This window comes from Prinia subflava, chromosome 21 (genome assembly GCF_021018805.1).
Source record: "Prinia subflava isolate CZ2003 ecotype Zambia chromosome 21, Cam_Psub_1.2, whole genome shotgun sequence".
NCBI classification, from domain to species: Eukaryota; Metazoa; Chordata; class Aves; order Passeriformes; family Cisticolidae; genus Prinia; species Prinia subflava.
Window position 1 is genome coordinate 1,595,566 of NC_086267.1, and position 24,541 is coordinate 1,620,106.

General features: G+C 48.4%; 1 protein-coding gene across 1 annotated transcript; it reads left to right on the forward strand.

Moving 5' to 3' along the window:
- The first annotated feature begins 1,286 nt into the window (after positions 1–1,286).
- Positions 1,287–18,316, forward strand: MICOS10 (mitochondrial contact site and cristae organizing system subunit 10). Its single transcript, XM_063417188.1, has 4 exons — positions 1,287–1,397; positions 13,992–14,039; positions 14,615–14,724; positions 18,075–18,316. Exons 1-4 carry the CDS (start codon positions 1,331–1,333, stop codon positions 18,081–18,083), a joined length of 234 nt encoding a protein of 77 aa, XP_063273258.1. The 5' UTR covers positions 1,287–1,330; the 3' UTR covers positions 18,084–18,316.
- Positions 18,317–24,541: the final 6,225 nt, after the last annotated feature.

A 24,541-nucleotide genomic window follows, 5' to 3' on the forward strand; every position in this document is an offset into this window, starting at 1 on the left:
TCCAGGCAGCCCACACACCGATTGCAGCACAGAATCCATTACAGCAGGTTTGAAGACATTCACAGTTGTGTTGCCGGCTCCACAAAGCTGCTGCAGGATGGGCTCAAGCCCCAGAAGTCAGTGGGAACCCTTCCCACAACCTCTTCCTCTAAAATGAGGAAATATATCTGTAAATATACAAGGATATTCTTCCCTGGCAGGGTGGGCAGGCCCTGGCACAGCTGTGGCTGCCCCTGGATCCCTGGCAGTGCCCAAGGCCAGGCTGGACAGGGCTGGAGCACCCTGGGACAGTGGAAGGTGTCCCTGCCATGGCAGGGTGGCACTGGGTGAGCTTCAATATTCCTCCCAACCCAAACCATTCTGCAATTCTGTGATTCCTATTATCAACCTATTGTGTGGAATAACTTCTTGAATGTGACAGAATTATCTTGCTGACATTATTTGCCTCCTTTTCTCAAATAAAAAAGAATGTAGAGGGCCCAGTTTGCTCCTAAAATGAGGCAATTCCTGGAATAGTGATGGGGATTGACAACAGCTGGCACACACCCGTATCTCATTTCAGGCCCTGGAGAGCAGCTGAGGCCAGGCAGCAGAAATGACAGAATTATTAGAGCTAGAAGGGATTTCTGGAGATCATTCCTTTCAACCTCCCTGCCAAAGCAGGGACACCTGGAGCAGGTGACACAGGAATGCGTCCAGGTGTGATTGGAATGTCTCCAGCGAGGGAGACTCCCCGCCCTTCCCGGGCACCTGTTCCAGTGCTCTGCCACCCTCACGGAATGTTCCTCCTCCTGCTGAGGGGATGCAGGAGCTGTGTAAGATGCAGGAGCTGTGTAAGATGCAGGACCATTGCCAGGCAAATCCTGCACGGGCCTGTGTGTCCGTCCAGGGATGCACCCAGGGCTGCAGTGAGAACCGTGCCCCTCAGCCCAGCTCGGCTCTTACCGTGGCTGAGGCGAGAGCCCTGCGGGCAGGGGGGCGGCGGGCGCGGGCCCAGCACAGGCGCCTGCGAGGAGGAAGGGATGCTGCCATAGGCTGAGGGAGACGAGGGCTAACAGCGGCAGCTCTAGGCGGAGAGATGGAGCGCGGGACGGGCTGGGGACGTGGCGAGCCCGGTCTTACGGGGGAAAGCGGCGATTTGGGCCGGATCCTAAGGGGAAAAAGGGGATTTGGGGCCCGGCCCAAGGTCGGGCGCGGCGGCCATGACGCCCTCCCGTCGGTTACCATGGCAACGACGGCGCAATCTCGCGAGATCTGCCGGCGCGGGCGATAGGTGGAGCACGAGGTCTCGCGAGAGTTGCGCGGGGGAGGAGGTGAGGGGACGGGCAAGATGGCGTCGGAGGGCGACCTGGGCAGGAAGTGGGACCGGTGTGTGGCGGACTCCGCCGTCAAGCTGGGTAAGGACGGCACGGGCACGGCGGAGCGGGAGGGCCCGGGGAAGAGCGGTGGTGGTCCCCCGGGCTCCCCGAACCTGGGAGAGCGGCCGCCGGCGTGTCCCCGCGGCGCGGGGCCCACTGTCCCCCGCCGCCCCAGGTTCGCCTCAGAGCGGTTTTGAGCCCGGGAGGGGCTCAGGGTGTCCGGAGGATCCGCCCTCATCGCTGCCCCCGGCGTCGGATCGAGCGGGCAGCCCCGGGCCTGGCAAGGTGACCTTGGCCGCGGGCTCGGACCCCCGGCGGGCCCGCTGCCCGCTCTGCGCCCCGGCCCGGCCCCGGCTTACCGCGCTCCGGGCGTATTTGACCTCTGGTTACTCCCTGTGCTGACGGTAAGAGCTTTCCGTGGGAATTCGGGGCTCCTTAGGAGATCGGGGACGCCTCCCGGCCGGAATGAATGAGCGGCGGGCAGGCACCGCCGGCTCCGGGAGTGCCGCGGCCTCGCCCGCTGCGGCTGTGGTGGGTTTGCAGCGGGCTGTGCGGAGCTGTTCACACCGGTGGGTTCGGAGCGGAGCCGTTCGCACCGGTGGGTTTGGAGCGGGCTGTGCGGAGCCGTTCACACCGGTGGGTTCGGAGCGGAGCCGTTCGCACCGGTGGGTTCGGAGCGGAGCCGTTCGCACCGGTGGGTTCGGAGCGGAGCCGTTCGCACCGGTGGGTTTGGAGCGGAGCCGTTCGCACCGGTGGGTTTGGAGCGGAGCCGTTCGCACCGGTGGGTTCGGAGCGGAGCCGTTCGCACCGGTGGGTTTGGAGCGGAGCCGTTCGCACCGGTGGGTTCGGAGCGGAGCCGTTCGCACCGGTGGGTTTGGAGCGGAGCCGTTCGCACCGGTGGGTTTGGAGCGGAGCCGTTCGCACCGGTGGGTTTGGAGCGGAGCTGTTCACACCGGTGGGTTCGGAGCGGAGCCGTTCACACCGGTGGGTTTGCAGCGGGCTGTGCGGAGCTGTTCACGCCGCTCCCGTGCCGGGGGGCTGCGTTTATTAACTCGGAGAGGCAGCGTGACACGCTGAGCGCTTTGGCACGTGTCGCTTGCTACAGTGTGGGGAGTGTGACATTGAGAGGCGCCGTCCGTGGCCCAGCGCTGAAGTTCTGCCTTTTCGTCGAGTAGCGGAACAGTTCTGTTGGGTTTTTACTGTGTTTCTTTGCCCTTAAAGTGAGAGTTGTGCGTGTGCTTCAGTTTTCTGTAGCAAACCCACGAGGTTTCATTGAGTGCTGTGAGTTTTAGGGGTGGTGGTGGCTGTGGTGTCCTGCAAAGTGACACTGGGCAGAGCTTGTGGCTTCACAAAATGAAGATTGAGCTTCACCCAAACCTTCAAATGCGATGTATAGAGCAAAAAAATGCAGTGTCTGACACCAAAGATCCTCCTTCCATGTTGTACAGATGTCTCTTTTAGAACCATAAGTAATATCTGAGAAATGTGAATGTTTATTTCTGGTTGCTGCCGTGGCCTTGTGCTTGAAAGCTGATGAGGAACTCGGGGGTTTTAGTTGCCTAATACTTTTCCATTAGAAAAGATGTTTAGTAATTTTAAGTAAACTGAAACTTCCATTGTTTATAACAGACCTTTGAAAAGTGTCAAGTGCTCCAGAGCAGTGTTTTTCCTTAAGAAATTCTATTCAGGTTTGTCTGACAAACATATCTGGACGTGTTTATGTTTCCATTCCATTGGTTGCTTTATCATAAAATATTAAGTATGCCAAATTATAAACAAGAACTTGTTCCACACTGCAGCTGTGCATGTCAGGATCCTGTACATCCTCTGCCCTGGAGGCTGAAAGAAGTGGATACAGGGTTGATTTCACAGGATCTCCGGCTTGTTTGTGCTGGAAGGGGCCTTAAAACTCATCTCATCCCACCCCTGCCATGAGCAGGGACACCTTCCACTGTCCCAGGCTGCTCCAAGCCCTGTCCAGCCTGGCCTTGGACACTTCCAGGGATGGGGCAGCTGAAGGGCTGCCCTGGGAAATCTGTGCCAGGGTCTCCTCACAGAGAACTTTTTCCCATTATCCAGCCATGTCCTGCCTCTGTCATTGGGAAGCCATTCCCCCTCGTTCTGTCTCTCCAGGCCCTTGCAAACAGTTTCTTTCCCTCTTTCCTGTCAGCTCCCTTCAGGTACTGGACGGCTGCAATGAGGTCACCCCAAAACCTTCTTTTTTTCCAGGCTGAACAATCCCAATTCCCTCAGCCTTTCCTCCCAGCAGAGCTGCTCCATCCTTCTGCTCATCCCACCGCCTCCTCTGGACTCTCTCCAGCAGCTCCAGACCCTTCCTGTGCTGGGCTCAGGGCTGGGGCAGCTCTGCAGGGGGGTCTCACCCGAGTGGGGCTGAGGGGCAGAATCCCCCCTCTCCTGCTGCCCACGCTGGGGGCTCAGCCCAGGGCACGGGGGGTTCTGGGCTGGGCCATGTCCAGCTCTCACCACCAGCACCCTCGGGTCCTTCTCCCTAGGGCTGCTCCCAAACTCCTCATCCCTCAGTCTGGCTGATCCTGGGGTTGTCCTGACCCGTGTGCAGCACCAGCTCCTGCTCTTGTTCAGCCTCAGGGGATTGCCATGGCCACTCCTGAGCTTGCCCAGGCCCCCCTGCACAGCCCTTGTTCAGCCTCAGGGGATTGCCATGGCCACTCCTGAGCTTGCCCAGGCCCCCTGCACAGCCCTTGTTCAGCCTCAGGGGATTGCCATGGCCACTCCTGAGCTTGCTCAGGTCGCCCTGCACAGCCCTTGTCCAGCCTCAGGGGATTGCCATGGCCGCTCCTGAGCTTGCCCAGGTCCCCTGCACAGCCCTTGTTCAGCCTCAGGGGATTGCCATGGCCACTCCTGAGCTTGCCCAAGTCCCTCTGCACAGCCCTGTCCTTCAGGGTGTCTGCACTGCTTAGCCTGGTGTCTGTCACCTGCACTCCTGACTCTGCAGCGGGCCTTTGGTTTTGATCCGGTGTTTTCTTGCATCCTAAAGTGGCAAGGGAAGAAGGAGAATCTGCTTTGCCTTGTGCACTGGTGCTCCAGTCCGAGGAGTTCCAGTGCTGGCTTCACCAGGATGCTGAGTGGAGATCTCAGTTAAATTCGTGTTTTTATTAGACTGCCCAAAAAGGTCACGTGTGCTGCATCTCTTTATCTCTGCACCAGACCCAGTGGGATGGGCTCAGACTCGTGATTCTCTCCATGTATGAGGGCACTTTCCTGGTTTGTGTGCTTTTACAATTGATCAGTAACTGAAGCATTTGTACTGGCAACCTCCTGTGTGAGCTGTGTGCTGACAACACAAATTCTTCTGTGGTATCCCAGTGGGAATGATTGTTTTCTCTGCAGGGACATTAAACCGTGAGTGATTGTGTTGACTGGTTTTGTAATATTACTGCAAAGTTTGCTGGAGTTTCCAATAAATTATCAAGGGTGGTTGTTGTACTGGAAAGAAAGAAGGAAAGAAAATAAACTTTTTTACTTGAGGATTTAGTTGTTACATGGGATTCAGGATTTGGTAAATGTATTTTTTGTCAGACTTTTCCCTTTGGTGGCTACAATTTCCTTCCCAAATGCTCCTTTACATCCTTCCCAAGTGCTACAGCCAGGGAGATCTTCCCAGCCAATGGCCGGGGAAAAACAAACATTGTGATTAGCCCAGTGTTTTCCTATTCCAGCCTCTCTAAATAAAGGAAAGCACTGAATTTCTGGAGCCTTGCATGCGCAACATTTCCCAGTGTCTGTGAGAACTGTGGACAGATAACTCCTGTGGATTAGTCTGAGGGCTGGTGGCACATGGGAAACAGAAAAGGGGCAGAAGGGGAGGTAGAGCCCTCAGGCTGGCTTTATTAACAAAAATGTGGTTTAAATTCCAGCTGGGGCTGTGCAGCCTCTCCTTAGCCCATCAGGTTTCCCACTATGCTGTGGCAGTCGGGGTTTGTCCTTAGCTCTCTGTAGTTGTGCAACACTGTTTTAGTTGGAAACCAGGCTCCTGAAAAAACTTGATCTCCTGCCATTAAAACTTCCAAAGTAAATATTTATCTTGTGTTGCATCTTTTGAAATGCTGTATTATGTTTTTGAGCTCTTGGTCACTACCTGTGTGGATCTTGTAATTCAGAATTAACTTTTTCCTGTTAGTTCCAAACAGAGGATGTTGTCAGGCGTTGTCAGGACAGTATTTAATTTCAAAGAGTAAGTAAATCTTTTTATGCCCGCACAGAACATTGAGCCATTGTTAAATGGAGCTTGTGGTCACCTCATTTTTATTATGATGGTGTTTATTTGTTTTGCTAATGATGAGGCTGTATCCAGGTGGTTTTGTTCCTCTTCCAGTCCAGATGTAGTTGTGTGCAGGGCACTGGGTTGTGCTTTCTTAGCTGACCAGGGGGGTTCTGATGGACAATCCAGGTCCTGCTGGCCCTGGCTTTGCACCATCCTCAGGGCTTTTCACCCAGGCAGTCATTTATAACTTCCTGTTCATTTTTTTCATTCTGATACTGATTTTCCTGCAGAAAAGCTACTTGTTACTTTCTTACAGAAAACCTGTTTGTTTGGAGTGTGGGAACAGAGACCTGAACCAGTGTGGCTTTCTTTTCCTTCCCACCTTGCCAACCTTCCTCAGCTCCTGTGTCCTCCCCAGCCCTCACAGCCACTTCTTCCTTTTCCTCAGTAGAGCTCTGCAGAGCAACAGGGATGAAGTAAACACTGCTGTGGTCTTCCTCCATCCTGCAGGCTCCAAACCCTGTTCAGAGGGCTGGTTTGTTTGTTTAACTGATTGATAGTTCCTGGCTGTTTATTTGGAAAGACAATTACTCACGCAAGATTGACAGAGGTGTGTTTTTGCTGAAAGGCTGTAATTTTGGACAAATTATGATGATGTGCTGCTTGCAGGGGACAGAGAGGCAATAAAGAGTAGGTGTGAAAGAGGGGGAGGTTAATGTGCCCGCGTGTCTTGGTTTGTTTTGAAGCTGTTGTTGTTCTAAATGAGTTGAACGCTGTGATTTCCCTGGTAACCCGAGGAAGCTGTTTGCTTCTTGACTTGTGTGTGTGTGAAGTTGATGTGTTGAAGTTAATTTTTTTTTCAGGAAGAAATGTTTTGATGTATGTCTGTGACTGACCAAAATTCAGCCTGGAAGCTTGTAAATAACCCAGTGTAGTGATTTCATTTTCCTCTAATCCTCTGTTTTGACATCTGAAAATAAAATGCTTCTAATTTCCATTTAATAGGAATTCTTTTAAAGGGAAAAGGGCACTTTGAATTCTCCTGCAACTGTTAACATGATTTCTTCTGCCTTTCATCATCTGGCATGCTTGAGTAGCTGTTCTGTTAATGGCAAGGTTGAAATTGTATTGTTTGTGTCATTCCACAGATTGGATATTTCAGAAAGAACCATTGTATGGATTGCAATGTCAGTATTTTTAAATAATCCTTCATATGGTTATGAGTAGGATAAAGTCAGTCTATATAATGATAAAACTTGATTACACTTTCTGAAAACTGGATTAAACCTTGTCTAAATATACAAAAATCCTGAAATTCCTGTTTTGAAGTGGTTTTTTTGCTTGGCAGTTACATGGTGGCCATCCAGTCCTAGCTACCAAGCCAGCAGGCTTGTTCCTAACTCCCTTGGGATTTTGTTTTTAGTGCTGGAGAACATGGATGTTATGTGAGCACACAACTACATTGTTGTCTGAGGTTTGTTGGAGTCCCAACAAGTTATTTTTCCTGCTTGTACAGAAGATCCAGCTCCACGAGTTGTGTCTTGCAGCAGACCGAGTAGTGTAAATATGAACTGCTCCCGGCTCAGGCTGTGCAGGGAGGCAGCACAGACAACAGAAAATGTTTTCCTTGGAAGAGGTGTGCAAATGCTGTTCTGAGAATTAGCCTTTAGTCCAAAACCTAACAGCAGTATTCAGTAATGATGTTAGCACAGCTCTGAATACAATGTCCATTTACAAATTAAGGGGGTGTTATCTTCCCTTGGAAGAAAAAGGAAACTCTTTGGGAATCCAGGTCTCTCCTAAGTGCATTGTGCCCTGCTGTGCCCGTGGTTGGCACTCCAGGTGAGCCAGGGAGCTGTGCCCTGCTGGGCTGTGCCCCTCCAGCTGTGCCAGCTGCTCTTGGTGGCCTCTGGAACACGAGAACCTGAGAGCAGAGCTGTGACAATCCATCTGAGCCTTGCAAACCCTCCTAAGCTCTGCTCTGCGGGAAAGGAGCCCCAAATGCTCTGACTTCCTGAACCTCTGCATTGGTGCACTGACAAGATGCCAGCTCTGCCTTTTTTGGAGGTGGCATGCAGTGGCACTGCCCAGGGGAAGGGACAGTAGCCAAGTGATATCCTGGACTTTGATCCTTGAGAAGATACAGCAGTGGGTGGGAACAAGACTTGGTTGGGTTTTTTACATCAGAAACAGTTTTCTGAGAAAATCCTTTCAGGGCTGCTGGCACATCCTTGGTGATAATAAATGGATAGTGAGAGGTTTGAGAAGGATCAGGCTCCTTTTCTCTGAATTCCTGCCAGTGAGATGCCCCTGGAACTCTTGTTGCTCTCAGTTGTCCCTGTTCTGAGCTGGGCCAGCAGACGTCAGTGCTGGCCAGCCTGTGCTGGGTGTGAAGCAGCAGCACTGCCAGCCCTCATAGCTGGGCTGCAAAAGCCCTGAGAGGGCTGTGTTTACTCCTGCTAAAGCTTTCTATTCAGCAGTGTTACTGTTTTTGTTTGCAGAATATGTAATTGCAGTAAGACAAGGTAAAGGTTCCTGTCATAGGGGTGTTACGAGGATATTGCTGATTTCTCATACAGGAGCTTCTAAAGCAAGCACAGCTCTGATTTGTCTAAAAATCTGACCTGACCCTGAGTGCTTAAGGGTGAAAGCAGGCCCTGAAAGCATGTCAGATTTTGGATTATAATGATTTTTGGATATTAATATTCTGTTATTCTAATTTTTCTCTGTTACTACAGTCAGATGCTAGTATAAAACAAAACTCTCTTTTTTCTGCTTCTTTCTTGAGTACTTGGTATATAATTTCACTGTGTTTTCTTCTAGTGTCTGTGCTCATTTTTCTGTCTGCTCTGCAAACAATCCACACCACAGGGGAGATGGGAATGAAAACTTCAAAGTTGGTGTTTGAAGAAAATCTGATTCCTGCCACTAAGACCTTGCAAAGAGTCTGCTTAAAATTAATTCTCTCCGTAAATAAGTGATTTCATGGTCTCGGATTTCTAACTGGTGCTAAGTGCTGCCCTGTGAAGGCCCTGGTGTACGAAGACAACTTCCCTCCACATTTTTTCAAAGCAATTCTTTATGTATCTTGTCAGAGTGGGATTGCAGGCTGAAGCTCTCAGTTTTGTATTAGCGTGTGTGGAATGGCAAAGGAAAATAATAGTTTTCATTTGGGGATTAAGTAATTGAAAACCTTCCAGCTGCTATAGTAACAGCAACACATCTGCCAGATGTCAGTGAGCATATTTTAATCCTTCTATTTTAAGTTTCAAGCTATTGAGTCAAAGCACATCTAGGTGTGGCTGTGTTGGTAGCTGCCTCAGCCTGTAGCTACTTGGGTAGCCTAGGAAAGAACCGTGTAGTATCACTGTTGGAGCAACTGCTGATTAAATTTATAGAAAAAGCTTTTCCCAGATGTTCTTATGGGGCAGGAGCCCATCCTGAAGATTTGTGTTTCTCTCTGAGACACTTTTATGATGTCCTGTTGAGTATGCAGCGCGTGTTCTCCTGCGTGTTAGATTGATTGCAGGTACCGGGACGTTTTTCTTGGAAGGTGTAAGAGCCAAAAAATTGGAAAGAAAAAGTGTTGGCGCCTGGGCTTGCTGCTTAATGCCAATTCTGTGTGGCTGGGATGCAGAGTGGGGGTCAGGGCTGAGGTGTCCACGCAAGTGTCCTGTCCCCTGTTGACACTGTAAATGAGTTTAGGCTGAAGTGATGAATGTGGGGTGGAAGAGGCTGTTTTTCTAGTTAAACATTTTAAACTGTCAGAGAAGGTGAAAAATGGCTTGTACTCTTTCCTGTGGCCTTTTCCTCCACAGAGTCAGTCATGCAAGAAAGGGAGGGAAAATGTGCCTGGCGTGGATCAAGCCCTTTGCTTTTCCATGTTCGTTTGTTTTTCTTGTAAGATAAACCTTTCATGTTTTATTGTTCCGAAGTTGAAGCCTGGCCTGGAGGTGCTGATCTTTAGGAGGAACAGCTGGAGCGTCCCCTGGTCAGGTGGGCGGCTCTTTGAAGGGACATGTCGCCTCTTTGAGAGGAAATGGAGCATGTGAGAACTGAAACCTGTAAAACTCATCAGCAGCTCTGCCATTGTTTACCCCGGTGTAACTTTATATAGAATTAAAGTGAAATGCATTACTTTGCTCCCGAGGCAAGATGGTTTTGCTCCCCCTTGGCCTTGGAGACACAGGAAATGACCACATAACCACAAATACTTTCTAGTGGAATGAGGATGAGTGACAAACTTCCCGCAGGAGGAGGTTCTTAACCAGATGGGCTAAGGAATTAAATGTAGCTGAAGGTTCTGGCTTTAAGTGAAAATCAACTTGTAACTGTTCAAACATGCAGGGGCTGGTGTGAGGGGCAGAGCTGGTGTTTCCAGTGGACAGGGCCTTGTGATCACAATGGTTTTGAGCACAGGCTGTGGTCTGTGGAGAGGAGTGACCCAAGCTGCCTGTGAGATGAGGAAAGCTGAGGTGCTTTTTTGGCTTTGTTTCTCAAGGTGCCTTCTTGCACAGAAGGCTAGGACCCGTTAGCTGTCAGATTTCCTCCTTCACTTCTCTGTAGCATTTTCATTACTTAAAGCAAGGTCTTAGCTATCTTCCCATGATCTTTTTGTACTCATTGCCACTGGAGACTCCTTACAGCTGGAATAAAGTGCAATGATAGCCTTTAAAATTGTACAAAAATGCATTTGCATGAAGAACAACAATCCCTTCAAATGAGCTGCTTCCAAAAAAGCTTTCTTGAGACAGAGCAGTTTCTCCTAAGTCAGTCGTGCAGGACCACATCTGTTGAACAGTGGTGTTGGTGTGGGGGAAGGCCTAGTTTGTGTTTTAGGCTTAGGCGGAATTGCAGTTGACATAAATAATAAATTTTTCATCTTTTAAGTGCAGCCCTTACAGAGGGGCTGTAATGTCAGAGAACATCTGAAGGAGGTGAAGAGAGTACAAGATAATGAAAATTTCTGGAAGTAAATGTAAAGAAACTATATTAATAATAGTGCAGAGTTGTGTTAAGACAGGAAGCAGTTCACCAGCAGGCTGGTGAGAAGAATGTGGGTTTGACTGGTAACATGGAAAGTGTGGTGACATTAGAAACTGCCCAGGCTGTGTATGGAGATGATGCAGGATTTGTCATCCTGTAAATCATTTCTCATTGATTAGCTAAACTGTTTGGATTGGCAGAGGGGATCTTGCCAGGGACAGGAAGCACAGGACTGGCATTGCTCCCTCACGGCAGGGCTGCTGAACCGGGCACTTCAAGCAGAGCTGTCTGAACAGAAGGAATCCCCACCAAGTCCTGGTCAGCCCTGAGGTGCAACAGCCCAAACCAAACCCACTCATGGGTTGGAATGGGCTGGCAGAGGAGCCAGGCCAGGGTGCCAAACGGGTTCTGGAAGACAGAAATGATCTTTAATGGCATAAACACTGCTGGGCTCTAGCAAAGGTACGGTGGAAGGCTCTGTGGGGAGGGGCTGGGGGGGTTGGAGGAAGGACTTTTGTGGGTAGCACTGTGGGGAACAGTTAATGGAAGTGGGGTCCAAATGGAAATTGCCAGGAGAAGGGCTAGTATGGGGGTTGTGGTGAATAGAATAGGGGAGGATGTTGACGGGTGGATTGGTTCTTTAATGAATAATTTCACTCCATCTGCTGAGGGTTGTAGTAATCCAAATGGGCCTACGATGTTTGGACCTTTTCATCCTTGCGTGTAGCATGTTTGTGCTTGTGAGTTCTGGTTGGAAGGCTTTGTGTTTAGATGTGAAGGCTTCTCAGATAATGAACACCAGCATGATTACGGCTGGAGGGGTGAGCAGTGGCTCTGAGCAGGCCCTGATGTCTCCTCCAGGCTGTGGGTGAGCACTGCTCAGTGCCACAGGTCCAAACGAGCTGCTCCGAGGAGTGTCTCAAGGTTATTGTTTTCCTGAGATTCTCCCTGGGGTTGCTGGCCCCAAGGTAATAAGGGTCTCCCAAGGTTGCTGTTCCCTAGGAGTTTCCCCTGAGTTGCTGTTCCCAGGGGTAATAAGGTTTTCAGTCTTCTCTTTGCCCTAAGTGTTACACACCAGAGGTAGAGACGACAAACTGAGTCCGCCGGTGCACATTTCCAAGGCCATTTATTCTTCATTATCTCAGTCCTTTTTCAGCTCTGCCAAACACTTCCCTGGCAGGGTACCTTATCTTAGTTCTTTCTCAGCTCTGCAAGGTGTCTCCGCAGAGCAGGACACGCGGCAGACTGGGCGGATCAGAGAGCCCCGTACCTTATGTACAGTACCCCTGACCCAACCACTGTCCGAGACGTATTTTTTATTTACAAAATTTTACCAATACCTACTGCCTACACTAACATGTCAGTTCTACTCTAAACCAATCTCTAAAACCCAACTCAGCACAAGATGGGGGACGAGAACAAGAACAAGGAAGACAGGGGCCACTCCCCAATTCCTCCATCTTGTCTCTTCAGCCCCATATGCTAAGAATCCTAATTTCTATATTTATATTCTATAATAAACCATCCACTAATTATTTCAAATTCTTAGGATTTGTGATTCTTCCTGCATGTGAGTGTTCACTCCCATGGACAGGGATCAGAGGCAGTGTCCTCCTGGGACCTGTGTGGGTCTAACTGACCCCCCTGTACAGATCCCAGACCCCCCTGTCCGGTCTCCAAACCCTCCAGGGTGGCCAGAGGGATGTTCTAGACTCCGACAGAGTGTCTGCAAGGCACAAAGACCCTGAGCACCCGAGACTTTCCCTGAGCTGTGCAAGTGATTAGAGTGAAAACCTGACCTTCCCCAGCGCTCGGGCTCTGAGGTGTCTGGGGAGTTATGTCAGGATGGCTTGGCGGGCGGTCTCAGCTCTTCCTGCGTGTTTTGGAAGCCAGCTCCAAAGCTGTAATGACCTGGTAAAGCACTTACCTCTGGCACAGCTGAGAATCTGTAGTAAAGTGAAAAGGGTTTTCAAACCAGCTCCCATTTCCAGCTCTCACTAAATACAGAGAGTAAAGTCCTAACAGAGAGTGAACGTGAGGGGCGTTGCTCAGATCGTGTTTGTTCACCTCTGTCCTAATATTCAGGGGTTGATAATGAACAAAAAATGTGGGATGCTTGGTTAAGGTATGAGGTGGTGCATCCTGATGCACTGAGGATGTCAAGTGTTGTCTGAGTAATCTGTTCTTCAATAGAAACTGAAGAATGTACTACACAATGTACTTTTTACAAGGAAAAAATGTTGAGGAGCATAAGGAAACTTTAAAAAAAAGAAACATCCTATATGCCAGGATTCCTTGGCATTCTTCTGGACTCAACCCACTTACTAATGCATCCAACAGGATCATGTGCTTTTAGGAATATTAAAAAAATATGTATTTTAATTAACAGACTCATAACATTTAATTTCTTGTATTGAAAGGAGAGAGTTGAAACCCATAACAGGATGTGTTTGCTGCAAAATAAACCTGAAGCTGTTGGTTTGGTTTTTTAAATGAACAAATGCATGACTGATTTTTTTTTTTCTCTTTTCAAACTTTTGTATTTCTGTGCATTATCTAAAATTCTTCTGTTCAGTGGACATAATTAAAGGTAGAATTTGCCCACTCAGCTGCAAGTTTTCACTGTGCTATTTTTTGGGTCCTGAGAGGAGTTTTGCAGACTTGACTGACAGCTTGCACAAAATCACAAGCTCACCTCCCAAGGAAAGCAAAAAATCATTTTAAAATATGTTGAATTTTTTTAGTGGCGCTGAATAATTTTGTTTCAACTGCTGCATTTATTTCTGTGTGTAGTATAAGGATGTGAAAAATCATTCCCTCCTAATGTGTTTAAATCTGCTCCATAATGAATGTTGTGGATGTGGAAGATAAGCAGCCTGGAGCTTTCTCTGTAAGGTATAGGGTAACACAAAGCTTCAGAGCTGTGCTGCCCTCAGGACACACATTGAAGCAGTTAAAGCAGTGAGATAAACGAAATACAATGAGATATTCATCTGCACAATCTAAAGCTCAAGGACTCAATAAGTTTTCGTTTAAGTGTTTCTCATTTGCTGACAGTGAGCCAAATAAATTTTAATTCCACATTGTAGATGGTGACAGAAATTCAGGAACTTACCCTGGGACGAGAGTCTGGTTTGTTTCCCAGATATTTCTGATAATGTACTTATTACATATGTTGGGATTCTCATCTGAATTAGCTGCTTACAGTTACTTAGAAAACAAGAATTGTTTTTCTCAGATTTGTTATGTAAGAACTCTCTGCTTTGGTGTGCTGAAATAATATGTAGTTATATAGTTATAGTCTGATATTCCTGAGTTGGAGTAAAGAATTATTGTAAAGAACTAAATCATTTTCCATTACTTTACTTTATCTTTGCCCTCACCTGCTGCATTTCTTCTTACAGGTGCTGGATTTGGATTAGGAATTGTTTTCTCAGTCATCTTCTTCAAAAGTAAGTACACTGCATTAATCTTGACAGCCTGGCTTCCTGCTTTCCATCTGTTGTAGGTACAGTCAGAAGTCTTTGAGCCACATAAAAGTTAATCAGCTTGTTAGACCAATTCTTCCATTGTTTGTCCTGTCTTTTCCATTGAAACAAAGTTCCCAAAACTTTTAGCTGTTGTGTAACAAGGTTGTTTTCCATGGCACCTCCCTGAGCTCCTCCTGTGCTCAGCTCAAATCCTGGAATGGCAGGAGACCCTGAGCCAAATCACTGGAGCTGTGTCTAGACATCAGTTTGTGCCAGCCTTGCCAGGGCTTTAAAACTGGTCTTAGTTCTTCAGCTGTGCCTTAAAACAAAGTCATTTTCAGTAATACCTTGAATTCAGAGATTGCTCTCTGTTCAATTCTAAACATGTGTTACTGTTAGTCTTCTTCTATAGTGGGCTGGTTTGGAGGATTTTAGAACTTGCAAATGCCCAGAGTGCATCTTCTAGTAATTGGTTCTTTCCTGGTGCTTTTAGGACAATCTATAACAAACAACTTTGCTTGACTTTACTTTTTCCTCTCTGCTTGCCTCTTCCACAGGAAAGACATGGCCCATTGCGTTTGGGTCAGGGATGGGGTTAGGAATGGCTTATTCCAATTGTCAACACGACTTCCAGTCTCCATATCTTCTCCATGGTAAATTTGTAAAAGTAAGTATCGACCAGTCTCCTGGTTTGACACTGGCACAATGCCAGGAGATACCAGGAGAGCCCCCCTTACCCTCCACTGCCACAGCTGGGCAGAGGAGAGAGAAAAAAAATAGTGCAGGGCTCATAAATTGAGATAAGGACTGGGAGAAAACACTGCAAGGGCAAAAGAGGCTCAATTTAAAGTTGCAAAGTGAATTTATTAGTAACAAAAACAGAGGAGAATAATGAGAAGTAAAATAAGCCCTTGGAAGATCTTTTTCCCCCCACCTAACTTCAGGTGATGAACTGACCGAGATCCCCTCCGTCCTGTCCCCCTGTGCTGCTGGTGGGAAGGAGGGAGTGCAGAGGGACAGCATGGAGGGGATCTCGGGCAGTTCATCACCCGAGGTTTTCTCCCCCTGCTCCAGGAGAGGAGTCCTTCCCCTGTGAGACCACGGGGTCCCTCCCACAGGAAACAGCTCCCTGTGAACTCCAGTGTGGGTCCAGTCCCATGGGCTGTGGGTGGATCTCTATATCCCTGTGGATCCCAGGGGCTGTGGGTGGGTCTCTCCATCCCCGTGGATCCCCAGGGGCTGTGGGTGGATCCCAGGGGCTGTGGGTGGATCCCTCCATCCCCTGTGGATCCCATGGGCTGTGGGTGGATCCCAGGGGCTGTGGATGGATCTCTCCATCCCCGTGGATCCCAGGGGCTGTGGGTGGATCTCTCCATCCCCGTGGATCCCATGGGCTGTGGGTGGATCCCCAGGGGCTGCAGGGCACAGCTGCCTCACCACGGTCTCACCACACTGCAGAGGAATCTCAGCTCTGGTGCCTGGAGCAGCTCCTGCCCTCCTTCCCCACTGACCCCATGGAGTCTCCATGTTGGTTCCCTCACATGTTCTCGCCTCCTCCTGTTCTCTGGCTAGAAGAAAAGCAGTGCACCTTTGGTTTGATGTTCTTCTTAAATCTGTTATCACAGAGGCGTTCCCATCATCTCTAACTGGCCCAGCCTTGGCCAGCAGCGTGTCCATCTTCAGAGCCATCAGGGACTGGCTCTGCTGGACGTGCTGGAAGCTTCCAGCAGCTTCTCACAGAAACCCCTCTGTGCCCCTCCTGCCCCCAAAAACCAGGCAGTGCAAAACCAACACACAATGCTACCTACCAGGGGTTGGTAACTGTTTATAATTCAGATTGCTCATTCACATGGATATTCCTCTGCCTTTCCCAAAGCAGTGCTAGTAGGAAGAAACTTGTGTTGCCAAGGCTGGAATGTTCCCCTGCTCTTTGATATCTGGTGTGTCCAACAGTAAATTTACTGGACTGAATACATGGAATTAGTTTAACAGATCCTGCAGGTAGCTTTTCCCACAGCCTGAAAACACAATAAAAATACATGTCAGGAAAGCAGAAAAACTGAACTAGTATTAAGGTTCTTCAGACTTTAAAAAGAGATGAGCTGGGAAGAAACTCAAAGTCACGTCAGGTAGATCTGCCTGTGGAAGTGGGTCTTTGATCTTCTATTGGGTTTGAGGTTGGTTTTTTTTTTCAATATGAAAACACTGATCACTTGTAAGTTTTGTGGCTTGTTTGTCTGCATAGTAATGTAGATAGTCTGGAAAAAAAAAGTATCCTGTAAGCAGTTTTGAAGAGGGTAATTTCAATGAGTTGAGTAAAATATATAAAAATATTTTACCATGCTGAACAAGAACAAGATTCTCCAACAAATAAAATCTTTGGAGATCAGTGTAGGGAAGCTGACTTGGATGCGGCTGATCAGCATTGCCAGCTACTACCCAGAATCAAAATTAAAATTCTGTGTGGCTCTTCAGGCTGGATTTGTTAACATTAAGACCTGTTAGTACTCCACACCATGCTGAGGTTGTTCCTGCAGTTCATGTCTCAAAAAGAAAGCTGGAATGACATGTGAGTGATAAATGCACTGCTCACATGCTCTGAGAGAGCATTATTCATTCAAGGATGCTTGTTCCTGTGGATGCTGGGCAGCAGAAAACAGTGTCTGGTCACCCTAGGAAGGGATTTTTTTGGATTAAGGACTAATCTGGAGCAGGGTGGTCCTTGGAAGCATGAGATAACTGGAAGGACACTTCAGATGCCTGCATGGCACAAGACAAATAGTTTCCAGTGCACTGTCTCCATGGCTTTCTCTGGCACAGGGAGGCTGAGAGAGGGAAAATGTGGATGAAGCCATCTAATGGTTAATGTCATTAATTCCCTCCAAAATGTCATGTCATGGATAATGGCTCCAGGGTTATTACAACAAAATTATTTCATTTCTCTTGGTTAGGAACATGGAAAATATTGTTGCATTATCACTCATCTGGTTTTTTCCTAGAAAAATTTGTGGTAACTAAACTCTGTAGGATGTACTTCACAAAACGGAGTTCTGTTCAAAATTTAACTTGTCAAAATCTTCAAGAAAATCAACTTCATTAGAGAGAAATGTAACACAAATCAACTTGGTTGAAATTATTTCTAGTTTTCTGAGCCTGTCAAGTTCACAGGATCACAGGAGAACTCGAGTTGGAAAGGACTTCAAGGAGGTCATGGGGGGTGAGCTGTGAGGTCAGACCAGGTTACTCAGGCCTTTACCCAGTTGGGATTGTTGATTCTTCAGATCAAGCTCTTAATTCTGAATCCTGAGTCAGAGAGAGGGAGGACAGAGGACCTTCAAGACACTGGGTTAGAAATTCCATCCTGAAACCCCAACACCAGTGCAGGAGCCATTCATGTAGACAGAAAGAACAGTTAAAGTGCAGAAGAGTTCTAATTTGTGGTCAGAATATTCTGAGGGCTTTTAAAGTCATTTGATCAAGTGGTTTTCACTGAGACTTAAGCAGAATTTAAGATCAACATGTCACAATTACTTCAAGGCTTAAAATGCTGCAGCTGTGAATTACACAGCCTGGATTTCCTTGCAAAATGGAAAATATCCTATTTTTCAGGTTATTTAGCCTCTATTATCACCCAAACCTCACAATCCTGTACTTTGATAGGAATGTGGCTTTACACTGATGTGCAAGAACACAAGGAGGCAACTGCAGCCTTTCCTCTTGTTCTTTGTGGCTTTGATTTCAGTCTGATTTCAGCCCAGGAATAGTTAACTTGACCAATAATGTGGGAGTTTTTTGAAGTACCAAATTTATCAGAATGGGGGGTTATGGCATGCTTCTGGCATGAAAATAGCTGCTTAATTCCTCCATACACAACCTCCTGCTTTAGCAAAGGATGAAAACGTTCCTGTACCCTCTGGAAATGTTACAGAGCTCCGTGACTTGCTTTCCATCCTGCAGCACCTTCCATGTAAGGAACCCAAATGGCTTTTTAATAATATAAGCCTTCTTGCTTTACAGGAACAGTGACTAATGGCTAAGACTATCCCAGTGGGAAGGAAGGAGAAATCAATGATTATTCCTCAGGAATATTGAAGTGCCCCTGGAATAAGCCAACATTCTTCAGTAACGATCACCAGTAACTCTTTATACTCCCAACAAACTGTTTCTGTCTATGAAACAAAGTTCTGTTGCTTGTTTTGTATCGTGTCTGAAAAGTGCAAGGAAGAGCTCTTCTGGGAAATAAATAAAAGAAAAACGTCTTTCTGTGGTGTGTTGACTTTGTATGTGAGAGAGAGAGGGAGAATGGAAGAGAGAACTTCATGTGGAGTAGGCAGCAGCTGGGAGCACCTGGGCCACTGGGAGAGCTCCTCAGCACAGCCAGCACCGTGTGTCCCTCCCACTGCTGAGAGCAACCCCCTCCACCAGCCAGTTCAAAGAAGCATTCCCACCTCATAAATCACCCACTAGACCCCTGCTGCTTGTGCTGGTGTTTGGAGAGGAATATAAATACTCCTATGTCCTGTTTGTACAGTTGCCCTTTAAAATGGGAATTTTGTCCTCTCACAAGAGGCAGGATCCAAATGGGTAAATCCAAACCGTGTGACGGATGCAGCAAGGCCCTGCTGCCTCTTGTAGCTGTGGGTCATGGAGTGACCCCTGTTTGAAACTTCCCAGGACAGTGGGGGAGTTAACCACGTCCTCGTGCCATCTGGCACCCAGCTTACCCTTTGGGCTGATTGTTTTTGCACCCCTCTTCTGTGGGAGAACAGAGAGCTTTCCTTGTCTGGGAATGGGCCATGACTACTTAAAGCTCTTCATTTCCTTGGCAAGACACTGCTCCAAGCTCTCCCTGCTTTACATCCACCCCAGTCCTGTGCTGCCTTGTTGGCTCTTCCCCTGCCTCAGGAGCTTGTGCTCACTGCTTTACTCAGCACGATTTTCTAGCTGTGAGATGACTCGAGGATCTCTTTGCTCTGTCCCACACTTGTGTGGTGTCCATGTGGCTCAAGGAGTGAGTGCGTGTCTCAGGAGGGAGAGGGAGTGGCGTAGGTTGATGCGGAATTTCCCTTTGCTGAAAGCCTCTTGTGCTGCACGGTGAGTGCTGATAGATGGAAAAGTGACACAACAACTCCTCCCATTTTGCACAGCAAACAGGAGAAAGGAAAACAAGTTGTGTGATTGTTTTTAAACCATGTCAGGAAAGGAAGGGGATGGACTGAGGGGTAGGCTGGAGCTCAGAGGGCTTGAGGAACTCCCTCTCTTGCAGGCCTGAGGTGTGGGTGCTGCTGCAGTGCTGCATCCCCACCTCTCCTGGGCACTGCTGTGGATCCTGCGCTCTGGAGGAACACGTCGAGCTGTGCCCAGAGTCAGCATTCACTGAGGAGCTCGCCTGGAGCAAAGGGCTTGTGAAATAAAACAGCTCCAGTGCCAGAGCAGCTCCAGGGCTGTCAGAGCATGATACCACCCAGGACCGCTGCTCCAGCATGTCCTTGTTTTTCCACCTCCTCCCTTGCCGGACTGCATTCATCAGTCAGGTCAAAACAGCTTATTGAAAACAGGATATCGCTCTTCCCGATTTTGAATCATTTTATCTGGCCCCAATTTTTCATTTGAACTATGTACTTTGGAGCCACAGCTCCTCTGTGGTTTGGAAAGGGGTTTTATTGAGTTCTCCCTGTGTGTGCTGCAGGCTGGGGAGCCAAAGGGATCTGCTGGAGAGAGGAGCACCAACCTGGGCAAGACCCAGGAGAACCAAAAGTGGTGGCAACACCACACGTAGACACTGCCAGCAGGCAGAGAAAGCTGCTCCTGCTCTGTCGTTTGGGCCCATGAGGAGTCCAATTTTTATTTAGTGTCCCTGGTGACGAGTCATCCTGCCCTTACATGCTCTGCTTCAGCTCAAATGTGACTTCCTAGAGCTAATTCTTACCTTGGGCTGCTGTGGCCTATGATCAAGTGGTTCTTGTGGCCCTGGAACTCAGATATCGATGGTAGATATCAATTCCCAGTGTGTCCTTCACTGCTAGAGTGAGAATAATCAGAACTTAGGTAATCAAGTGAAATGTGGAAAAAATGCACAATTCTAAGAGTAGAATTTAAATTTGTCATTGCTCTTTAAATGGGGTAAAAGCTTAACTTTTTGGTTTTCTTCACAGCTGCCTTGCTCCTTGTTGTCTGTGTTGATGTATATATACATGTGTATGCACATATAAGTACCATGTGAATGTTCTGTATTTGTTTTGCTTTATTAATTAAAGATGTATTAATCCAAACCTCTTTTTGGACCTGTCCATGTAAGCTGTGCAAAATATCTTCTTGTGAAGACAGGTTTCCTTTTTCCCTCTGTGGAACCGAGTTCCCTTCCCAGCTGAGGCTGGAATAGGAATGGTTTCCTGCCACTGATTTCTAATTGCATAAATGGAAGGGGGGAAAAGTGGAAATTCTAAGTACCAAAAGGCATGTTAAATTTAGTATAATACACTCATCTGGAAACTATCACATTTTTCCTTCTTTCTTAAGCCTGCTGAAATCATTGCTTCGTCTGTGGCGTGATTTGGATCGGGACCAAAAAGTGCAAACAAGATAGGGCTGGAAAAGGCAGGTGTCCCTACCCAAACTTAATGAGACCTTTTAGGAGAGAACTTGTATCCCGAGTGTAGTAGGAGTATACAGTGAGTAAGGAAACCATATCACTACACAGGAGAAGGGGGGGCAAAAAAAGCTGTTTGCTGACTAGAACTGGTTTTGAGCGTTTAACAACTCCCCAAGTGCTCGACTGACCACAAATCTGCCTCTTTAACAGCTTGATTAGATGTCTGCTGAGGCTTTGAGATGAATAAACAAGTCACGGAAAAGCAGAGACAGTGGGGAAAAAAATATCAAGCTGCTTTTCTGTTGTTTATGCGAGTTGTTCGTGTTTGATCAAGATACCGTCATTGCTTTGTGTTCCAATCCTGCCTGCAGCCGTGGCCAAGAGCAGGACCTGGCTGTATGTGGTGCTGTACACACAAATAAAAAGCAGCCTCTGCCCTGGAGAGTTTACAAACTAAACAGATGGGCTGCAGGGAGGCAGCAGGGTTTGTGATTCCCGTGTTAGAGATGGGAGAAGCTGTAGGTAAGGTCAGGGATGAGTGGTGCAGGGAATGTGGTGTGCAGCCAGGGCTCTGGTCCAGCAGCCCTTCCTTCCCCACTGGTTTTTATGTGGAGTCTCAGGGGAAGGCTGCCCTTAACAGACTGGGAGACTCCAAAAGTGTTTGTGCCACCCTTTGCCATTTTCAAATTGCACCAAATTCTTACTGGGAAATCCCTAAGAAGTCAGGAGTGACGTTTTACTGTGCAGAGGCTGGGAGCTTATGGAATCACTAGTAGGTGCAAACCACTGTGATCCTCAGTATTGACTTTGTCATAATCTGAATCTGATAGAGAAAATACTGAAAGGTATTCCCAGTTCTTTGTGCCTCATGGACAAGGACGCTGCTGTGTTAGGCAGAACATAAATATAATATCAGGAGAAAGTGAATGCCTTGGTAAATCTACCTTAAATATTAATTGAGGTAACAGATTGAGAAAGAGGGAGGAGCAAGGAGACAGCAGCATTCCAGTACCATGGAATCATGGAATGGTTTGGGCTGGGAGATGCCTTAAATCCCATCCAGGGCCACCCCTGCCATGGCAGGGACACCTTCCACTGTCCCAGGTTTCTCCAAACCCCATCCAGCCTGGTCTTGGGCACTGCCAGGGATCCAGGGGCAGCCACAGCTGCTCTGGCACCCTGTGCCAGGGCCTGCCCACCCTCACAGGGAAGGATTTCTTCCCAGTGTCCAATTTAAACCAACTCTCTTCCAGTTTGAAGCCGTTCCCCTTGTCCTGTCACTCCAGGCCCGTGTCCAAAGTCCCTCTCCAGCAGTGGAAACGCAGCAGTGTTGGTGTAACTCAACTCTTCCAGAGAGGTCACATGGATGATTCTCCAGAGGAGGAGGAATTGGTTTCCCAGCTGTTTTTCTTGGGTTCCCTCTGAGTTTGGGAGCAATGCAAAAGAAATCACAGTTTGCAAATGCCAGTAGTGGGTGCACAAGCAGACAGGAGGTGACAGGCTGCTGTGGTAGGGATGTGCCACGAGGTGCAGGTGATGCTGCAGCTCGAAGGGAGACACTTGTGGAGCTGGAGAACCCCTGATCTGTGAGTGCCCTGTGAGGAAAACCCCATTTTTCAGCAGGTTCTGAGCCAGGCAGGCACTGCTGACCCTTCTTCTGCTCCGAGCCAGCAGGGTTTGGTGCTTACCCCCTCACACACACACCCCACAGTAAGAAACAAACTTTCTCCTCACCTCCCTCCCCACTCCTGCCTCTGCAGGCAGGACTGGTGCAAACTTTGGCGTGCCAGCTCTGTAGGCAGCTGGATGCAATGTGCACTGTGTCTGTGCTGCTCCGAGAGTCCAGCCTGCAGCCCACCCACAGAGAAATGCTTAACTGGGACTGGAGCTAAATGGGAACGTAGTTTATGGAAATTCAGCTGTGCATGGCCGTTCTCTCGTGCCTTCTGGCTGTCAGCACTTTGCTGCACAGCACTGCAGGCTGCTGGAGCTGGGTTTTCCTCGTGGTGCTGGATACCAATCTCCTGGAGCTTATAAAGATGCTTAGAAAGTTGCTGGTGACTAATAAATCACTCTTCATCTCCAGTCTTTATTGGTGGTGCTTGTAAAGCCTCCAGCTCTGCGTTAGGAGTGGATGCCCCTTCCTGGAAGAGGTCATGCCCTGATCAGTTCAAATTCAGTCCATAAATCATGCAAAGGAGTGGGTTTCTTTTTAGAGGTTTTAGAGGATATTCTTCCTCCCTCCCCCTCAGTGCTGCACTTGGAGTTTTAGCAGTGATAAAACAGCTCAAGCCAAACCCATTACTGCTCCCCTGAGCCACGCATTCCCTGTGGGCTTGGACTGCAGGACAGGGAGAGGGTCCAGAGGAGGCACCAGAGGGAGGAAAAGCTGGGAGAATTGGGATTGTTCAGCCTGGAAAAGGCTCTGGGGTGACCTAACTGTGCCTGAAGGAGCCGACAGGAAAGATGAAGAGAGACTGTGGACAAGGGCCTGGAGTGCCAGGACAAGAGGGCAGGGTTAGATGGGATTTTGGAAAGGAATTCTATCCTGTGAGGGTGGTGAGGTGCCACAGGTTGTATTTGTAATTTTAATTAATTATCTGGAAGTAAACAGCAAACGGTGGCAGACAAACAACTGCTGTTTGGTGGGCTGCTGTGTGAGTGGAAAAGAAAGTGGAGCAATGTGGATTTTGGCCCAGTCAAATGTGAAGTTCAGCATCCAGGTGCAGCAAACACTGACAATACCTGGGGATGGCACAGCCTCAGGGATTGTGGAACCCCAGGAATGGAAGGGATTGCTGCTAACAGAGAGAGGCAAGGGCTGGAGGCAGAGGCTTGACCCCTGCAGATGAGCAGTGAGGTGCTGAATTAGAGACTGGGATGAGCTGGGAGAGCCATGGGAGGATTTTCCAACTCGTGAAATCTTAAATTGAAGTTGTTGAGCTCCACCTGGGAGTGACTGGGTGAAATCAAATGACCTGTAGCACACATGGATTCAGATCAGATGATCCAACTGTGTTTGTTGGCCGCAAATTCTCTGAAACTTGTAAGGCCACAAGGGTTGCCTGCAGAATTCCTGGTCTCTGTCCTTAATCCAGCCTGAACTAAAGGCAGAGTGTTTCCAGCTCGAGGACCCTGCTCATTAGGCACTCCCTGAAGATGTCCCTGGTGAGGACCTCAGAGGGAAGACAACCTATTTGAGTGCTGTTCCTTGCTGCTTTGTGTCTCAGCTCCTCCCTTCTGGGCTGTTTTCCTTGGGTTTGTTTGAGGGAATGGCCCATGGTGTGCACTTCCCCCGCTCCTTTTTCCAGGCACGGGGCCCAATTCTTGTTTAATTCTCTCTGAAGATGACACGGTTCCATAGATAATCTGTGAGAAATGGGCTGTTTCACTCAATAAATACATCTTGGGGTGAGGGATGGGAGCCTGGGGCTGGAGCTGGGGGAGGGTTAGAGGGGTTGGAGTGGAGGTGCCCTGGGAAGGCTGCAGGGAAAGCCCCGGGCCCTGCTGAGTGCACCAGGGCAGAACAGGGACAGTGAGTGCACTGAGTCCTTTTAAACCTGAGAAATCCCTCCTGTAAATCTTCGGGAGCATCCTAGCAGGCGACACGCTTGTGGGAGGCTCTGCTTTACTATCTGCAAAGTCATGGATTTTATATCTATATTAGGTATAAATAGAGGTAGGCTGGCAGATAGAGGCAAGGTCACTGTGACTCCTCCAAGCACCGGATGAGCCTGCGATTATTTCACTGGGGCTGCAGCTTTAACTCTTGTCGTGCCCTGCAGCAGCCACTGCTGCCACAATGAAAACCTGAATGATGCAAAGCTGGTCTGACACAGAGGCTCAGCCTGGTCAGGAGAGCTGTGATAAGCTGAGAACTCGTGGCCACTTT